The sequence below is a fragment of the Capra hircus genome, chromosome 22, assembly GCF_001704415.2.
Source record: "Capra hircus breed San Clemente chromosome 22, ASM170441v1, whole genome shotgun sequence".
NCBI lineage: Eukaryota > Metazoa > Chordata > Mammalia > Artiodactyla > Bovidae > Capra > Capra hircus.
The window spans coordinates 7,785,193-7,804,928 of record NC_030829.1 but is presented as its reverse complement, the minus strand read 5'-3'; the positions used below and the strand labels follow the sequence as shown (position 1 = coordinate 7,804,928).

General features: G+C 37.2%; 1 protein-coding gene across 16 annotated transcripts in view; it reads left to right on the top strand.

The window, feature by feature from the left end:
• CLASP2 (cytoplasmic linker associated protein 2) overlaps positions 1-19,736 on the top strand; it is a 180,343-nt gene that overhangs the window by 11,893 nt on the left and 148,714 nt on the right. For all 16 annotated transcript variants that reach the window (XM_018067148.1, XM_018067145.1, XM_018067144.1 and 13 more), the window contains exons 3-7: positions 7,038-7,141; positions 8,836-8,927; positions 10,133-10,208; positions 11,740-11,837; positions 16,607-16,677. In XM_018067148.1, the coding sequence (XP_017922637.1) occupies positions 7,038-7,141; positions 8,836-8,927; positions 10,133-10,208; positions 11,740-11,837; positions 16,607-16,677 (441 nt within the window). The remainder of the gene's footprint in view (positions 1-7,037; positions 7,142-8,835; positions 8,928-10,132; positions 10,209-11,739; positions 11,838-16,606; positions 16,678-19,736) is intronic.

Below are 19,736 nucleotides of genomic sequence, written 5' to 3'. Positions count from 1 at the left end.
ATAGTAGTTAGATGGCAGACTGGGCTTTGACTTACCTTTTCAACCCAAGTGACCTTTGTGTGCCTTTTGGAGTGCTTCAATGAGTGGATTTGGTCCTATTATATAGAAATGTATTTAAGGGTAACCTCACATGTTTGTGATTTCTTTTATGGATTCAGTTAATGCCTCACAGTGTATCATCACCCTTATTTTCAAATTATCTTTTGTCAGCTTCATGTTCAGTATACCACTCAGTTTTGCCAACTTAGGCCTTTGTTTTTACTGCCTCTCCTTTCAGTGGAAGTATCTTAGTAACTGTCCCTATCTGTATTATTTCCTTTTTAATCAGTACCTGGTTCCAATTCAATCTTTGTATGAATAGCTTCTGAAAAGATTTTTGAAACTGTCAGTTTCCTGGTTAAAATCCTGTGATAGATGATAACATGTGTTACTTGCTTATGTATTATCTTACAGTATTTTGAATTAACATTTAGGAAATTTTACATAAAAATTCATATTTGCACCTTGTCTTGAAAAATTGGCCAGTGCGGCAACCCTGATCTTCTTTCCATTCCCACATATGAATATCGGCAGAGGCTGTGTGGTAGCTTCCTCTTTGTCTTGGTCACGAGCTTTCTAGTCCTTAAGTTCCTCCCATCTCCTCTTATCTCCTCATAACTGGAATTTTGGTTATAATACACAGGTTGGAATGCTGGAGTTCTCGGATCTGGTTCATTTTTGGTGTTTCTGGTACCTCCTTGACTGTAGGCATCTGAATTTGTGACCCCTGCCCTATCAGTTGTTGCAGACAATATTTCAGACTTCAGAGTAATTCTAGGTATTGCATATCTCACTTATTTCTCACACATAATCAGGTGGAGTTTGATGTATGTACTGACTGCTTGAATTTAGGCACTGTGGAAGTGTTAGGACCAGAACCCTTGTTTGCTGCCTGCCAGGACTATCCTGTTTTCAGAACTTACTTCTGATTTTGCTCTCCTTAGAGTTTCAGTCTTCTCAGCCCGTGTGACTCTTCTCCACCTCAGCAGCCTTATTTATCTGTGATTGTCAGCGAATACTCTCCACTTTTGTTAATCAAAAACTTGCTCACTGTTGTTAGTTCTGGCTTAACTTGTTTATGCCTCTGCTATGCTGTTATTTCTTTTTCAAATCTTCTCTTCTCCAGGGTCCTTCCTTTCTCTTTTAATGATTTACTTCTGATTTCAGTATCTGGGAGTTTTTCAGATTAATCTCACCCAGTACTGAATTTTTCCTTACTTCATGATTCTATACCCTTAAAAATTAATTAATTACATTAAGTTGTTTTTGTTGGCTAGTGTTTTTTGTATGTATTTCCCGCATATCTACGTTGTTTTATGTGTGTAGCTTTTTATCTGTTGATCTCTTCCTCTTTGTTTACCCCTGTGCATTTACTGTCAGTGTCGTTTTCACTTTAAACCCTAAGTGTTCATTATTGTTCTTAGTGAAACTTGAGCTTGTTATTACTTGCGAGTCAGTATGATATAATAGGAATATTTCATCACAGTTTTGCTACCATTTATTGAATGCCCACTTTTTATCCATTTACTGGGCTTCTCTGCTTTACACAAATGAAAGATTATCCTCAAATAATTATTTCTAATTTGTGTGACAAATTACCTCTACACGATAGGCTGCAGTGTATCTTTGTGCTATTAAAGAGATATAGTACTAAACTAAGAATCCCAGAGTTGACTTAAATAATCTGCCTGCAATGCAGGAGACCCGGGTTCGATCCCTGGGTTGGGAAGAGCCCCTCGAGAAGAGAATGACTACTCAGTCCACTATTCTTGCCTGGAGAATTCCACGTCGAACATGACTAAGCAACCAACACTTTTTGTTTTGCCCTGTTTTAAATCTTAGCCAAACCATCTTAGAAGCCTTTTCTTGAAAGGAAATTGAATTAAGTTATGTGCTGGAGGTCTTTTTTTGATTAGGTAATCTTAGGTGTATGTAACTTGATATGAATGATACTGTTTTTCTTTTGGTACACTTAGGTTAACTATTGTTACAGATATTTTTAATCTTTTTATATTAATAGTGAAGTTTTAGGAAAATTGGGATCTATGTCAATTTTAGTACCAAAAAGAGTATGCACTGTATTAATGTAATTCATTAGTATATTTACATTTTCTTTTGTGACTAGATGTTTTATGGAAAAATTAAATGTTCAAACCTCCCCCAAACACAATTTAAGTTAACACTGATCACCAACCTTGGTTATTTTTTGTCTGTCCCCTACCTGCCACTCCCGCCCTTGGCCATGCTGGTTGCAGGATCTGAGTTCCCCAACCAGGGATTGAACCTGGCCCCTTGGCAGTGAAAGCAGGGAGTCCTAACTACTGGACTGCCAGGGAACTTTATGAAAACAAAACCCAGTAAAGATGTTTAAAGATATTTACAAATCTTAAACAGATAAGTTTTAATCCAAAATGATATTGTAGAAAGTGTTAGAGCAGTCAGGTACATGGTCCTCAGCTTTGCGTCTTGTAAATGGTTTGCATCTTATACAATGCCGAGAGAATAAAATATACTAGCAGCTATGCTTCCATGTTTATACTCACTGATAAGATATACCAACTCCTTCCATGTTTCCCTGTCCAAATTCCAGTCTATGATAGATGTGTTTATTTGTTTAACAAGTTCTTTTTGAGAGTTTACAGAGTGAAAAGCTCTGTTTTGGATTTCCAGTGATTATTGATTGCATATGTTGAATAATAATCTGGTGGTCATTGTATACAGATCTGTAAGGAAGAGTGCTGACACTTCTGAATGCTTGTTATGGTCTTGGCACAGGTGCTTTTTACCAGTTTTACTTATTCTCTCACTCGCCGTATGGGGTATAGACCTGGATCCCTCCTTGTTTTACAGAGGAGAAAATCTTTGAACTAACAGAAGTTTACTGGCTTATGTAATTAAACAACCAGTAGAGCTAGAGATAAATCTTGTTCTATTTGACTCCAAGAGTATATATATTAAAAAGGGATTCTAGTGCAAAAAATTTATGAAATTTTGTTAATAGTTGTAAGTCTGAAGTTTATGTAGTGTGAAGTTTTTTGATTTTGTTGTTTATATTTTATAAATTTTAGTTTTTAAACTGAAGTGAGCTCCTGTTTGGGTCGAATTTTTTTTTTGACTGCAGTTTAGGAGATCTCAGATTTCCCACCAAGGATAGAACTCTGGAGTGGAAGCAAGTAGTTTTAACCACTGGACCACCAGGAAAGTCCCTGTATTTTCTTTTTGGAGTTAAACTCAACCGCTCAGGAATGAAGTGTCTATTTTTATTTTCCCATTATTGTTATGTGATTGTTAATACACATACACACAGACACACACACACACACCACCTCAGGTACAAATAAATGGAATTAATTATGACCGTGGCCTAAAAGGTTACTTAAATCCTGGTTTTCACTACTTGCTACTTGTGTGACCTTGATCCAGGTGTTTAAAATGCCTCTTCATCCAGTGGACCTACTCTGTTTCACAGGGTTGTTATGAGGATTAAATGGGATAATTCAGTGCTTCAGTTCAGTTCAGCCACTCAAGTCGTGTCCGTGTCTTTGCAGCCCTCTGAACTGCAGCACGCCAGGCCTCCCAGTCCATCACCAACTCCTGGAGTCCACCCAAACCCATGTCCATTGAGTCGGTGATGCCATCCAGCCATCTCATCCTCAGTTGTCCCCTTCTCCTCCTGCCCTCAATCTTTCCCAGCATCAGGGTCTTTTCAAATGAGTCAGCTCTTCACATCAGGTGGCCAAAGTATTGGAGTTTCAGCTTCAACATCAGTCCTTCCAGTGAACACCCAGGACTGATCTCCTTTAGGATGGACTGGTTGGATCTCTTTGCAGTCCAGGGTACTCTGAAGCGTCTTCTCCAACACCACAATTCAAAAGCATCAATTCTTCCGTGCTCAGCTTTCTTTATAGTCCAACTCTCACATCCATACATGACCACTGGAAAAACCATAGCCTTGACTAGACAGACTTTGTTGCCAAAGTAATGTCTCTGCTTTTTAATATGCTGTCTAGGTTGGTCATAACTTTCCTTCCAAGGACTAAGCATCTTTTAATTTCATGGCTGCAGTCACCATCTACAGTGACTTTGGAGCCCCCAAAATAAAGTCTGACACTGTTTCCACTGTTTCCCCATCTATTTGCCATGAAGTGATGGGATCAGCTGCCATGATCTTCATTTTCTGAATGTTGAGTTTTAAGCCAGCTTTTTCACTCTCCTCTTTCACGCTCATCAAGAGGCTTTTTAGTTCCTCTTCACTTTCTGCCATAAGGGTGGTGTCATCTGCATATCTGAGGTTATTGATATTTCTCCTGGCAATCTTGATTCCAGCTTTTGCTTCTTCCAGTCCAGCGTTTCTCTTGATGTACTCTGCATAGAAGTTAAATAAGCAGGGTGACAATATACAGCCTTGATGTACTCCTTTTGCAATTTGGAACCAGTCTGTTGTTCCATGTCCAGTTCTAACTGTTGCTTCCTGACCTGCATAGAGGTTTCTCAAGAGTGAAGTCAGGTGGTCTGGTATTCCCATCTCTTGAAGAATTTTCCACAGTTTATTGTGATCCACACAGTCAAAGATTTTGGCATAGTCAGTAAAGCAGAAATAGATGTTTTTCTGGAACTTTCTTGCTTTTTTGACAATTCAACAGATGTTGGCAATTTGATCTCTGGTTCCTCTGTCTTTTCTAAAACCAGCTTGAACATCTGGAAGTTCACAGTTCACGTACTGCTGAAGCCTGGCTTGGAGAATTTTGAGCATTACTTTCTAGCGTGTGAGATGAGTGCAGTTGTGTGGTAGTTTGAGCATTCTTTGGCATTGCCTTTCTTTGGGATTGGAATGAAAACTGACCTTTTGCAGTCCTGTGGCCTCTGCTGATTCAAATTTGCTGGCATATTGAGTGTAGCACTTTCACAGCATCACCTTTTAGGATTTGAAATAGCTCAACTGGAATTCCATCATCTCCACTAGCTTTGTTCATAGTGATGCTTTCTAAGGTCCACTTGACTTCCCATTCCAGGATGTCTGGTTCTAGGTGAGTGATCACACAATAGTGATTATCTGGGCCGTGAAGATCTTTTTGTACAGTTCTTCTGTGTATTCTTGCCACCTCTTCTTAATATCTTCTACTTCTGTTAGGTCCGTACCATTTCTGTCCTTTATTGAGCCCATCTTTACTTGAAATATTCCCTTGATATCTCCAGTTTTCTTGAAGAGATCTCTAGTCTTTCCCATTCTATTGTTTTCCTCTATTTCTTTACATTGATTGCTGAGGAAGGCTTTCCTATCTCTCCTTGCTATAGTACATAATAATATCTAACATTTATTAAATGTTTTGTCTCTGTCTGTCTGAAGCTGTCAGAACCAGAGTCCCACAATAGCCAGTTCTGTAGATGTGGGAGAACTTCTCTAGTGTTAACAATATATGTCTAAGCAAGATGAGAAGGATTGGGACTTTGCTAGTGGCCCACTGGCTAGGACTCTGCCCTCCAGATACAGGGGACCCAGGTTCGATCCATGGTCAGGGAACTAGATGCTACATGCAGTAACTAAAGATCCTGCATGCCACAACTAAGACCCAGCACAGCCAAATGAGTAAATAAGTTAAAAAAAATTTTTTTAAAGATGAGAAGGATTTATATTGTTTCAACTGGCAGATACTTCAGTTGCCTCATGATTCGGCCCATGATTTTTTTCATGGCAAAGATTCTGTTTTCTTAAATAATCATTTCCTTGATTAAGCTTAGGTTTTTGGATGATCATTCCATTTTGCATGGTCGGCTTTTCATTTTCTTCCAAAAAGGATGTGTTTCTTCTTCCCTTAAATGCTGTTAGTCGTCATTTTATCGCTTCTGATTGTTACACGGTAGACAGTGTTACGTTGTAGACTATGTTGGCATCACATTAGCCACACATCTAGTTGTGTGTCTGTAAACAACTAGAGTAATTAGGCCTCAGACTCTGTCCCCTCAGAGAAAGGAAGGCTGTAGCTGTAAGACCAAAGTAAAGAGAAAAGAAGTTAATGTCTATGCTTTTGAACCTGTAGGCTGATGGGAGCAGTAGGCGACCCCTTTGATGTTTACCCAGTGTCCCTCACTTTCTGAGTAGTTTACATTTATCTCAGTAATCTGAGGTGAGTACTGCTCCAGACATTTACGGGTTGAGGAGATAAAGACAGAAAGATTAAGTAGTTTGGTCACACACCTGATATCACCACACTAAGTGATAGTGGTTAAGGGATTACAAAAAGATAATTTTGACTATGAGGTGTTTTTACCCTGTGGGCTGACTACAACCCATAACTTCAGTTCTAGCCACCCTCCCATTTGCTCCTTCCCCACCCCCAATAGGTATGATTTCTTCATGGGTGCTTTGTTGGTTTATAGTTATGGAAGCCTGTTCCATGAAAACTCTCCAGGAATGGACTCTAACCTGCCTTTCCAGCCGTGTTTCATGAAATAGTGCCAGAGGTTTGGATATAGTAGAGAAGGACCTCAGTCTCATGGACCAGGCTTTGTTTTTGTCATTTGAGTAATACATTGTACATATAGAAGAATACATATCAAGCATGTAAATTTAAGGAATAATTGTAAAACCACCACCTGCCTATGCCTAGGTCAAAAGACTAGAACTCTACCAGTTCCTTATAAGTGCTTTCCTGTTGACACCTCCCACTATTTACCAGAGGTGACTATTGTCATGACCTTGGAATAATCATTCCCTTGCTGCTCTGTATTGCTCAAGCATCTATATGAATCTCTAGACAGAATAATAGTAAGTTTTGCCTGTTTTTTGAACATTATTAAGTGGATATCATACCATATGTATTCTTACGAAACTTTGCTTCTCAGTTATTTTTGATTGGAGTCATGGATAGAGAGCTTGAAACAATTTGCTTCATAACTTTTCAATATGTAAATAATTGATGTCTGTAATTTTGTAAAGTACAGTTTATAAATGGAGATGAATTGTAAATATTTATTCTTTTCTCTCTTCATTTCTCTAGTTATTGTAGCTTTAGTAGACAGAATGGGAGATGCCAAAGACAAGGTTCGAGATGAAGCTCAGACTCTGATACTGAAGTTAATGGATCAAGTAGCACCACCTATGGTAAGCCTACATTTTAAAGTTCAGATTTTGCTAATTGATGATTAATGAACAGTAAAGGTAGGTGGTAATCACAGCAAGTCAGTAAAGCCCCAGGGATGTGAAACTTAGAATTTTAAACAGTGAATTATTGTAATGCTTTAAAGAAATTGAAATTTTAAAAAAGTTGTCAGTATTTAACTGCTGGATTTTTTGGTTTTATTTTTCTTATTTTCTACTCTTTTAATGCTTTTTCAAAAAGCTAACTTATAGAGTTCAGTGATTTGACAGTGTACTGATTATATTATTTGTTAGGATTTTCTGGTTTTCACTACCTGCAAATTATATTGGTGTTCAACGAGGGTTATATGAATTTCTGAAACCCTTACTGAGACAGGGAGAAAATTTTTATTGTAAAAAGTGGTTGCTAGTAAAAAATTGGTCTAATGGATGTATTTTGAAAGAGGAGTAAAGAATAAAGTGACATGTAAACAAATATTTAAAGAGTAGCTCACTTTTAGTGGGAAAAAAATCAGCTTACAAAATATACAATGATATTGTGTTATTTAAAATTCAGTATAAGAATTGTATTATGTATGTTTTATTTAAAAAATCTGGAGAATTGAGTTGTAAAAGTAGACTTCCTCTTTTTTTATACCCTAGAATATAAAGGTATAAATATGTATATAAGTCCTTATTTATAACTTGGTGAGTATCCTTTGACGCTTGCTTAGCAATTCGAATTTTAACTTGTTCTTGACATGCTATTGTTATGAGTGCTATACAGGGCATCCTTGTGTCTTTGGACATAAACGTAAGGATAGAGAAGTGTTCTGACATGGTGTTAATAGGTCAGGTTATTCACATTTAAGACTTTTTTTTTGGTAAGCTTGTAAGTTACTCTCCAGAAATGGCAGAGAGAAATAATATTAGGAGCAATTGAATACAGAGTCCAGGGAGGAGAGAGTCCAGGAAGAGGCGTTTGTATGCATGTGTGTGTGAAAGTTTGTGTGTATGTGTCTATGTACACATTGGTAAACGGTAAGGGTGGTGTTTCTTAAATGTGGGGAAAAGACTGATTGGGACAGTTGGCTATATGTTTGGAAAAACAAAGCTCAATTCCTTCTTGTAACAAACCCATGTAATTGTTTTAGATTGTTTGTATAGGTTTATCTATGCTTTTTCAAAAAGAAAAAAAAAGATTACTGGGTGGGTAGCAATAGAATGATTTGCCCAAATGTGTTTCTGTATTTGGATCCAGTGTTAAAAGGAAAATAGCCTGAATTATAAAATGTTGAAAAAGCCTGTTCCTTGTGACAATCTGTACTAGTTGCTAGGCAACATTGGACCTTTTAAATGCTGACAGTACTCCGAGGCTTATAATGGTAGCATTGTTACTGAAGGTTTCTAAAGCTTAGAGGAATTTATGTGTCCTTGGGAGTTCTAAGGTTTTTAGGTATTAGACACAGTTTTTCCAAGAATAATAGAAATCTAAAGTGAAAGATACAAAATCAAAATAAAAAATGTGATTAAGATCTTAAAAATGGGTGAGAGCAGCGTCAGTGCACATTTGGCTTAGAAAAGCTTGTAGAGCAGTGAACAGTCCATGGGAAGGTTCAGCTATCAGGAAGGCTGGTAGTAAGGTCGAGAATAGAGAAAAGATTATAACGTGAGTAATTTAATTTTTTGTTATACGTGTTTACTTTTCTTTCAAATAGTACATTTGGGAACAGTTGGCCTCTGGTTTTAAGCACAAGAATTTTCGATCTCGAGAAGGCGTGTGTCTGTGTCTTATTGAAACATTAAACATGTAAGTTTTATGATTATTGGAATATGTTTTTCATTTTTTCAAGAAAAAACAATGTATCGATTTCACAAAGCTCAAGGAAAGCTTTAGAAATAACAGATTTTAAATAGTTGATAATTGATCTCTGGCACCAGAATTTTTATCTTATTTGATAGCTTTATCTGCTAATTTTTTTGTAAGTTCTCTCTCATGTTGTTAATTCAAAATTATTAGTCACTGATAAGAAGTTTCTCTTTTTCTCTTTAGTATGTTAGTTGCCACCTGAAATAGATGGTCATATAACAAATATGCTGGTAGAACTTAGAATCTACTTCTGTTCTAGACCCAGTTTGGAGTTTTCTTTAACTCTGTGGTGTTTTAGCTGTTGTAGCCAATTTCCCCAGCCCCCTTTTGCCAGTTGGCCCTGGGCTTTCTAGAGCAGTGCAAGTGGTTACCAAAATCCTAGACTGAATAAGACTCCCCCAGGTGATCAGACAGTGAAGCTGGCGACAGTGTGCAGAGATCTGACAGCACAGATGCCACAGAGCTCCAGTCTGAAGAAACTGTAAATTAAGCATGTGCTCTCTTTCTGGATTAGTTTTTTCAAGTTCTGTCAGCACGATAGGTAGCATGTAGGAGCTTTCAGTTTTTCCTGTAGTGCTCTTCCTTTCTCTAACTGTGCCTTTGTTTTATTTTCTCTCACTCCTCTATGGTCCTTTCTGCCATCTAGAGCTTGTAAGTGCATTCAATCTGCACAGCTTTTGTGGTTTTTGGCTCCCTTGTCGTTTGCTTTCAACCCATGACCTCATCAAAATATTAGTAAGCATAAATAAAAGTCTTTTAATTTACTTATTTTAGTGGAATGCAAATTTGTGTGAGACCCAGAGTCTAAAAAAAGAGTCAGTATTTTAATACAAAAGTTCAAATTTTCTGAGTGATTGATAGGTTGGCTAGGTTTAAGAGTGCCATTGGTTGAACATTTTGCTCCGTTGGATCATGTGTTGACAGTTTTCATTGTCGGTCATGATTGTTCAACTTTACATATCTCACATTGTTTACAGTTAGTTTTTGCTTGTGTCTCATACCTTCCATGTTTTAATGATGTATGCTCATGCTCTTCACCATATTTGTCTTATTGAGACAGACAAGAAGAAAGTATAACAGTATTTTGTTTACTGTTTAATTAAAACCAAATTCTCTTTACTTTTTTTTTTTTAAATTGTATTTAGTTTTGGGGCTCAGCCACTAGTCCTCAGCAAGTTGGTACCACATTTGTGTATCCTGTTTGGAGATTCCAACAGTCAGGTAAAATTTTATTTATATTCAAGCACTAAATTTACAGTCAGTTTCTTTTGCCACCTCTTGTTTTCTAGTGCTCTTATTCCATGTTTAAAAAAGAAGAGAGAGGGTGAAGGGGGTGGTAAAATCAAGATTCCACTTCATTTTCTGTTTTTTCAAACTCCACCACATTTTAGTTTTTCAGAACACATTTTATTCACAATGTCACTTAAGTTTGTTAGCTGTTTGGCTAGTATTAAGGGTAGATGGGACTTAAAGGATAATTCTTAGGTTGGAAAGATTGAGTAAGAAAGACCCCGGACACCCTTCTGTAGTCCTCCTGTGAGCTAATTATGAGGACAGATTGTCAGCGCCCTTTTCATTCCTGCGTAACAGTAATTTTTGTAGCAGTCATAACCCTGCTTGTGCCAGTGGTATATCACTTGCTGGAGATTCCATGCCCGGAGCCGCAGATACTATAGACACAGTACAGGACTGTGCTCTGGAGCTTGTCCCTTGTGGTGGAGTTGAATCTTGACAGTAACTCTTTTAGCACAGCTTGGGCATTTGGAATGACCCTGAGCTAGGTTTCCCTGCTTTTAGGCCCTTGCTCTTCCTAGAGAGGTTTGTAGAGAGTTCTGCTGTCTCTTTATTTCCCCTTCTACAGTGAACTGTGCAGAGGAACTGAAAGCTGCCTTCCACATTCCTGTGTTTAGGCCGCATTTATTGCTTCTTTTCATTGTGGTAAAATAGTCAAAACATGAAATTTACCATTTCAGCCATTCTTAAGTGTAGAGTTAGTTCACTGGCAGTGAATACACTGACATTGTTGTGCAGCCATCACCACCAGCCATCTTCAGAGCTTCTCCATCTTCCCAGCTGTCACACAGTGGCCCCTCATTCCCCGGTCCTTCAGCTCCTGGCAGCCATGGTTTACTTTCTCTGCATATGAATTTGACCAGCCATCATGTGGAACCGTATGATGTTTATCCTTTTGTATCTGGCGTATTTCACTTAGCATAATGTCTTCACGGTTCATCCATGTTGTAGTGTGTGTCAGAATCTCCTTCTTTTGCTTTTTAAGGCTGAATAATACACACCACATCTTGTTTATCTATTCATCCATGGATAGATATTTGGGTTGTTTCCCCTTTTTGGCTATTGTGAAGAATAATGCTGTGAACATTGTTGTATAATTATCTGTTTGAGTTCAGGCCACATTTCTAAAAGGCAGTTTATTCCAGGAAAATATGTTAGCTGTGATAATGATTTGTATTATCAGTTCTTTACACAGTCTTATTACAAATAGAAGTTTTTCTAAAAGTCGCATTTATTTAGATGCTTCTTAGATTTCTGTGAAACTTTTACAAGCTTTCTCTAGACGTTTCTAGGTAGGTCGTCTTGGTTTTTATTAATGACCTAATGTAATCTCCCAGGGGTTTAAAGGCATTAAAACCAACTTGGAGCTTCAAGTTGGTCCGTGAATGTCATGTTATCTTGAGGTAAAGTATTTTATTGTATCTTGTATTTTTTTTTTAAGCTCTGAATTATTTGGCAGGTTAGAGATGCTGCAATATTGGCTGTGGTGGAGATTTATAGACATGTGGGAGAGAAAGTGAGAGTGGACCTTTATAAGAGAGGAATTCCCCCTGCTAGGTAAGTATTACTAAATATTTTTCTTGTCACTGGTTTTAAAGGTTTTAATTTCATGTGCTTATTTAAAATAGGTTTAATTTTCTGGACTGTCATCATATTCAAAATATATAAAAGGATACATAGGTCAGTTCAGTTCAGTTCAGTCGCTTAGTCATGTCCGAGTCTTTGCAACCCCCCACTGCAGCACGCCAGGCCTCCCTGTCCATCACCAACTCCCGGAGCTTGCTCAAACTCACGTCCATTGACTCGGTGATGCCATCCAACCATCTCATCCTCTGTTGTCCCCTTCTCCTCCTGCTTTCAATCTTTCCCAGCATCAGGGTCCTTTCAAATGAGTCAGCTCTTCTCTGGCCAAAGCTTGGAGTTTCAGCTTCAGCATCAGTCCTTCCAATGAATATTCAGGACTGATTTTCTTTAGGATGGACTGGTTGGATCTCCTTGCAGTTCAAGGGACTCTCAAGAGTCTTCTCCAACACCACAGTTCAAAAGCATCAATTTTTGGCACTCAGCTTTCTTTATAGTCTGACTCTCACATCCATACATGACCACTGGGAAAACCATAGCCTTGACTAGACAGACTTTGTTGGCAAAGTAATGTCTCTGCTTTTGAATATGCTCTCTAGGTAGGTCATAACTTTCCTTCCAAGGAATAAGTATCTTTTACTTTCATGGCTGCAGTCACCATCTGCAGTGATTTTGGAGCCCCCAAAATAAAGCCTGACGCTGTTTCCACTGTTTCCCCATCTATTTGCCATGAAGTGATGGGACCAGATGCCATGATCTTCGTTTTCTGAATGTTGAGCTTTAAGCCAACTTTTTCACTCTCCTCTTTCACGCTCATCAAGAGGCTTTTTAGTTCCTCTTCACTTTCTGCCATAAGGGTGGTGTCATCTGCATGTCTGAGGTTATTGATATTTCTCCTGGCAATCTTGATTCCAGCTTGTGCCTCAACCAGCCCAGCATTTCTCATGAGGTACTCTGCATATAAGTTAAATAAGCAGGGTGACAATATACAGCCTTGATGTACTCCTTTTGCGATTTGGAACCAGTCTGTTGTTCCATGTCCAGTTCTAACTGTTGCTTCCTGACCTGCATAGAGGTTTCTCAAGAGGCAGGTCAAGTGGTCTGGTATTCCATCTCTTTCAGAATTTTCCAGTTTATTGTGATCCACACAGTCAAAGGCTTTGGCATAGTCCATGAAGCAGAAGTAGATGTTTTTCTGGAACTCTCTTGCTTTTTCCATGATCCAGCAGATGTTGACAATTTGATCTCTGGTTCCTCTGCCTTTTCTAAAACCAGCTTGAGCATCTGGAATTTCATGGTTCACATACTGCTGAAGCCTAGCTTGGAGAATTTTGAGCATTACTTTACTAGCATGTGAGATGAGTGCAATTGTGCAGTAGTTTCAGCATTCTTTGGCATTGCCTTTCTTTGGGATTGGAATGAAAACTGACCTTTTGCAGTCCTGTGGCCACTGCTGAGTTTTCCAAATTGCTGACATATTGAGTGCAGCACTTTTGCAGCATCATCCTTTAGGATTTGAAATAGCTCTCTTCAATAAATAGTGATGTGAAAGTGGGATTTCCACATATAGTAGAATAAAGTTTAACTTCTTCCTCATACCACATCCCCAAATTAACTGAAAATGTATCCAGAACTAAGTGTAAAATGATAAAACTTATAGAGAATGCTAGGCAATGGTTTCTTATATGTCATGCCAAAAGGATAAGCAACCAAAGGGAAAAAATAAGCTGATTTTCATCAAAATTAAAAATTTGTGCTTCAGGGGACATCATCAAGAAATTGGAAAAAAGACCCACATAATGGGAAAAATATTTACAAGTAATAATCTCATAAAAGAACTTGTGTCCCAAGTATATAAAGAATATATAATAAAGAACTCTTAGAGCTCCACAGTAAAAGGACAGATGACCCAATTTTTAAAACAGGCAAAGGATTTGAATAGGCATTTTGTCAGAGAAGACACACAAGTGGCCAGTGAGCACGTGAAAAGATACTCAGCATCATTAGCCATCAGAGAAATACATGATACTACTAGGTTGGCTAAAATTAGAAGATAGACAATAAAAAGTGTTGTTGAGGATGTCGGGCAATTAGAAGGCATTGTTGGTGGGAATGTAAAATGGTATAGCCACTTCAGAAAACAGTCTGTAGTTCCTCAAAATGTTCAACAGAATTACCACATGATCCAGCAGTTCTACCCCCAGCTATATACCCAAGAGATGTGAAAACATATCCATGCAACAGCTTGTGCACAGATGTTCATAACAACATTGTGAACATTCATAATATCTAAAAAGTCAAAATGTCTCACATCCCCGCATGCCGTAAGCTGATAGATAAACCAAATAGAGTATATCTGTACAATGAACTGCTACTTGGCCATGAACAGGGATGACGGATACATATTATAACATAAATGAGCCTTGAAAACGTTGTCAGTGAAAAAAGCCAGCCATATTAGATGATTTCATTTATATAAAATGGCTAGATACGGCAGATCTATAGAAAGGAAGCTAGATTAATGGTTGCATGGTACTGAGAAAACTGGGGAGAGTGACTGCTGATGAGTATCGGGTTTGTTTTTGGTATAATAATGACATTCTAAAATTGATTGTGTACATCTTTTAACTTTATATTAAAAGCCATTGAATTGTACACTTTAAAGGGGTGAATTGTATGGCATGAATATTTTATCAGTAATTGGCTGATACACAAAAGAGATTATGTTCTGAGATACCTAATTCTCTCTTTCATGTTGTATTTGTGATTTTTTTAAACTTATATATGGAGATAGAGTTTCTTTTCCAGTTCCATCCTAATGCTTTATTGGTCTCTATCCTTACCCTGAATCAGAACCTTCCAGAGCTTTACATACCTCTATCCTTTGGCCTTCTAAGGTGCTTTTGGATATTCCAGCCTCTATTGTATTCGCCTTTGGTTAAATGGCCTAATTTTTTTTCTTCCTGAATTGCTTAAAAGATCCTAGTTTCTTCTTTCTACTCTTAACGTCGTTTCCTCCTTTTCCATCAGATTATGTAGCCTCCGTTTTGAATAAGGTTGTTTTTCTAAATAGCTATATTATTTTATAATAGCCTTTTATCATTTATTCCTATATTTCTCCCTATTACTGTTATATTTGCTAGTATTTCCTCTTCCCATTAAAGCTGCCTGTATCTTCACTCCTTGCTGTTTCATCTGTCCCACCTCAATTCCTTACCAACCATCCTTTCTCGTAGAGCTTGCGGCCCTTCATTTCCTCCTCCCATTTTGCTACTGAATAGGTGAGTGCTGATTTCATGTTCCTTAACATCTTGTTCTGACTTTTTCCCAAAGAGCTTTGTGGCCTGTGTGGTCTTCATTCTGAACTCCTATCTTCCAGTTCCAATTTTCCCTCCCTTGGCTCATCTTGTCCACATGTTGTCTGGGCAGCCTGTTTAATTTCTGTTCAAGTCTCTGGAAGATAACTGCTGTGTAGGCTGAAGGGACTTGGTGTCTTTTGACTGAAGTACTTTCAGATGTATGAATATTTGTTGAATTTAATGGTTTCAGATGTGTGACTATGAGATGAGTTTAAGGTTTAGAAATCCTGTTATAATAAATTTCTAGAAGATTTTCAATTGAAAAAAAAAAATTCTAGACCAAACAGTATCTTCATCCTCCGTTTACAAGTAAAAGATGACAGAATGTGGGCTAAGGCTTAACTCGTTTTAGAAGTGAAATTATGACAGAAACATTGATGTGAGAAAAACATTTGGCAGTTAAAGACCTACCTAGGTCTCTAAGTCATAAATTGAAGAATAAATCATAGCATGATATAATATTGAAAAATTAAAAAATGGTGCTGTCAGTGTGATCCCATTTTGACCTGAAGAATTTATATATAAGTATAAAGAATTGGAAAGCAGGAAATTGAATAAATTCTCTGGGTGGTAGGATTGTGGGTTTTTTTCTTTGTTTCTGTTTATGTTTCCTGATTTTCTTTTGTAATGAGTATATATTACTTTTCTAATTAAACATTTTTAATTAAAAGTGATAACAGAAAGGTAGAAAGGAAGAATTCTGAATATGAAAGAGTTAATAGAGTTGGTATTGAATTGAAATTCATCATGAGATTATCAGTGACATCATCAGCATTACTTTAATCTCTGACAGTTTGTATTCCATTGTTTTTATGTTTGCTTTAAGTTTCCTTAGTATGATTTTTATGTACTTTGAAAGAATGACTTGGTGACTGAGTGGATTCATTGTAAAGTTGGAACTAAAGTATTTTTGATGGGTTTGGAGAAATAATTTTATGATGAAACTATGAAAGTGCCTTGTGTAAAAGTTATCTTTTTTTAAAAAGTGGAATTACGGTAGATGTACAGTATTATATAAGTTCTGGGTGTACAACATAGTAGTTAACAATTTTTATATTCCATTTGTGGTTATTCTGCTCCCTGTGTTGCACGATATATCCCTGTAACTTGTTTACTTTATACATTGTAATCCCCTTCCTTTGAAAGTTACCTTTCTACAGATACACCTGTGAGTGTGTAGAGTGCCACCTGTATTTGACTCCTCGTCTCTACTGAATAGCTAGCTGGGTTTTGTGTCTGCTTTCAGTAAGCGAGTTAGTTATAAAAAGAGAGTTGTATACAACTAACTGAATCCCTGGGATAGTTTTTTCTCAGGGAAGTGGTGAAGGAAATTGTTTCTAATTAAAAGTGTATGTAAAATAAACAGAATTTGTTCTTTATTCCCAGATTAGAAATGATACTTGCCAAATTTGATGAAGTGCAAAATTCAGGCGGTATGATTTTGAGTGTCTGCAAAGGTAAGAATGATTAAGTTAATCCAGATCTCAAACATTTCTGAGATTAGGTAGCAGAGTTTTATATACCAAAATATGCCTTCAAGTCAACTATTATATCACTGATTCAGCTGATTTGACTTTGTGGGTTAAAACTTGGTTAGGATATAGTAACAAAGTCTTTATATTCTGCTGATCATTACCTATCCTCTGACTCTTTTGGAATAAGTGAAAATTTAATAATGGGTTAATTGTGTAAAGTGGTATTATTCTTTAACCTTATTTTTGGTATCCTCTGTGTTGAAGCTATGATGACCCCCTTGTCCTCTGTGTCCTTCCGTGCGTGAAATGTGTTTTTTACTCAACTTACTTTGTAATTGAAGTCTAGTTGCTTTGCAGTGTTGGGTTGATTTCGGCAGTTACTCAGGTATACACATATATGTGTTCTTCTTTATATTCTTTTCCATTATGGTCTGTCTCAGGAGATGGGACCTTGCTGTTTATCCATTCTGTATATAAGAGTTCTCAGCTGCTCACCCCAGATGCCCAGTTCATCCTCCCCTGGTTTCCCTTCCCTTTGGCAACCACAAGCCTGTTCTCTATCTGTGGGCCCATTTCTGTTTCATAGATTGATTCATTTGTTCTGTATTTTAGATTCCACATGTAAGTGATATCATATGGCATTTGTCTTTCTCTTTCTAACTTCACTCCACTTAGTATGATCATCTCTAGTGTATCCATATTACCACAAATGGTGTTTCATCCTTTCTGTGGCTGAGTCATGCTCCATGTGTATCTGAACCACATCTTCTTTATCCATTTATCTGTCAGTGGACACTTAGGTTGTTTCCACTGTAGACTTTTTAATGATTGCCATTCTGACTGGTGTGAGGGGGTACCTCATTATAGTTATGATTTGCATTTCTCTAATAATTAATGATGTTAAACACCTTTTCTTGTGCCTGTTGGCCGTCTGTGTGTCTTTGGAGTATTATATAATTAGGTCTCTTCCCACTTTTCAATTAGGTTGTTGGGTTTTTTTTTGCTGTTGTTGAGTTGTATGAGCTTTTGTATATTTTGGAAATTAAGCCCTTGTCAATTGCATCATTTACAAATATCTTCTCCCATTCCATAGGTTGTCTTTTGGGTTGTTTTTGTTGTTGTTTTAATGGTTTCCTTTCTTGTGCAAAAGCTTGTAAGTTTGAATAGGTCCCATTTGTTTATTTATGGTTTTATTTCTATTGCCTTGAGAGACTGACCTAAGAAAACATTGGTATGATTTATGTTAGAGAATGTTATGCCTGTGATAGCAGAGTAATTGTTTTACTTAACTGATTTTTAGTAGAAATTGTAGGGTTGATTACTGTTACACCTGTGTTTAGACTATCAGTGATGATACCAGTGAAGAAACACAGACATAGGAACTTCACCAGTATAATCATTTTTGGCTTCTTAATTAGAATGAGACCTCCTTGGAATTCAAGGAGGCTTGGTATTGGTATCTAGTATTTATTTGATTTTGTGGTTGCTCGTCCCTTTTGTAAGGTTGCTAAATTGTGTTTATCTTACTGGGTAGCATTTACCTTCAGTCCATAAGTGTTAATTAACTGTATATGTGAATAATATATTCTAAATCCAAAGATAGTATAGGTAGTTTTTGCACCTAGGAAAATAGGTTTATTTTATAAAGATAGTGTACTTAGCTTAATAACGTATATGATACTGGAGAAAAAATTTGTTGTATGAATTATTATAGTCAGGTGATAGGAAGACTAGTTATTAATATAATTAGTTAGTTTTCTCCAGATTAAACCAAGACTAAGTATTCTTGCCTGGAGAATTCCATGGACGGAGGAGCCTGGTGGACTATAGTCCATGGGGTCGCAATGAGTCGACGTGACTTAGCATGCAAGCCTTGTTGTATTGCATAAGGCAGATGTAGTAAGAATTTAGCGTTAAAAAGATTGTGCCTACCCTAATCTAAACTTAGTTGCAGGAGCATAAATTGATTTCAGCACTACCGGTCCTCACCCTGATTACCAGCAGTTTCTCACTCTTCCTCTCTGAATAGAAGGTGTTCCAGCAGTTACCTCTGTCCATTTCCATACAAACCAGAAAGAGCAAAAAGATGGCGAATTGTTAAAATTCCTTGAATTAAGGAATTGTGTTTTTATACCATTTACAGTGTATTCTCATTTGTGTATTCCAGACTATGTAGTCACACCTCTTAAGAAAAATACAATGCATACTATAAATTTAAGATATCTGTTATTTTATTGTGATTTATTTTGAAAGTATTGCCCTTCTTGTATTTTGTGAGGTTATTTTTGTTACCTTCGAAAGATAGAAGGTTTTTTTTGTTTCCTATTCTTTTAGCTCTCATTTCTTTTTCTTTTGATGATCTCTCCATAAACAGGGAGATTTAGGGTTAGTACCTGGCATTTATGTCTCTTGGAGAGAAATCCTCAGGAATCCTTTTGTTTTGGAGATTATAATCTGAATATTGAAAGTATAGTCAAATGTGAATGTTAAAAATCTATAATATATATATTGGTGTGTAAAAATTGGTCAGGATGATTTTGATGATGGAATTGTACTATCATTGAAAAATACTGTATCAGCTTTGTTATTAAGAGGCTAAAAGAGGAAAGCCCATTTGTCAGGTTGGCGGGTCCCAGGGCCCAAGCCTCTCCCCCCTTGTCTTTATTATCTCTCAGTGATAGTCCAACCCAAAGGCTCCACATGGCAGCCATATGCTGATGGCTCCTCACTGTGCAGCTCTGGCCCTCATTTATCTCTGTGTTCCACATCCCAGAGCCTGTCACCTTGATGTGGCCTTTCCCTTTGGATGCCTGATGAGTGTCTCAGGCTTAACAGGTCCAAAAGTTAAAGCCTCTTCTCTTCCTTTCCCTCAAATCTGTTCTTTCCCCAGTTTACCCATTTCAGTCAATGGCGCCACCATCAACTCAAGCTAGAAATTTTCCTGATTAGAATTATTAATAATTAGCATTGATCTCCCATTCTAACTAGTCATTTCTACCTCTGAAATCCTAATATGTGTCAAGTTTGCTAATTTTTTTTCA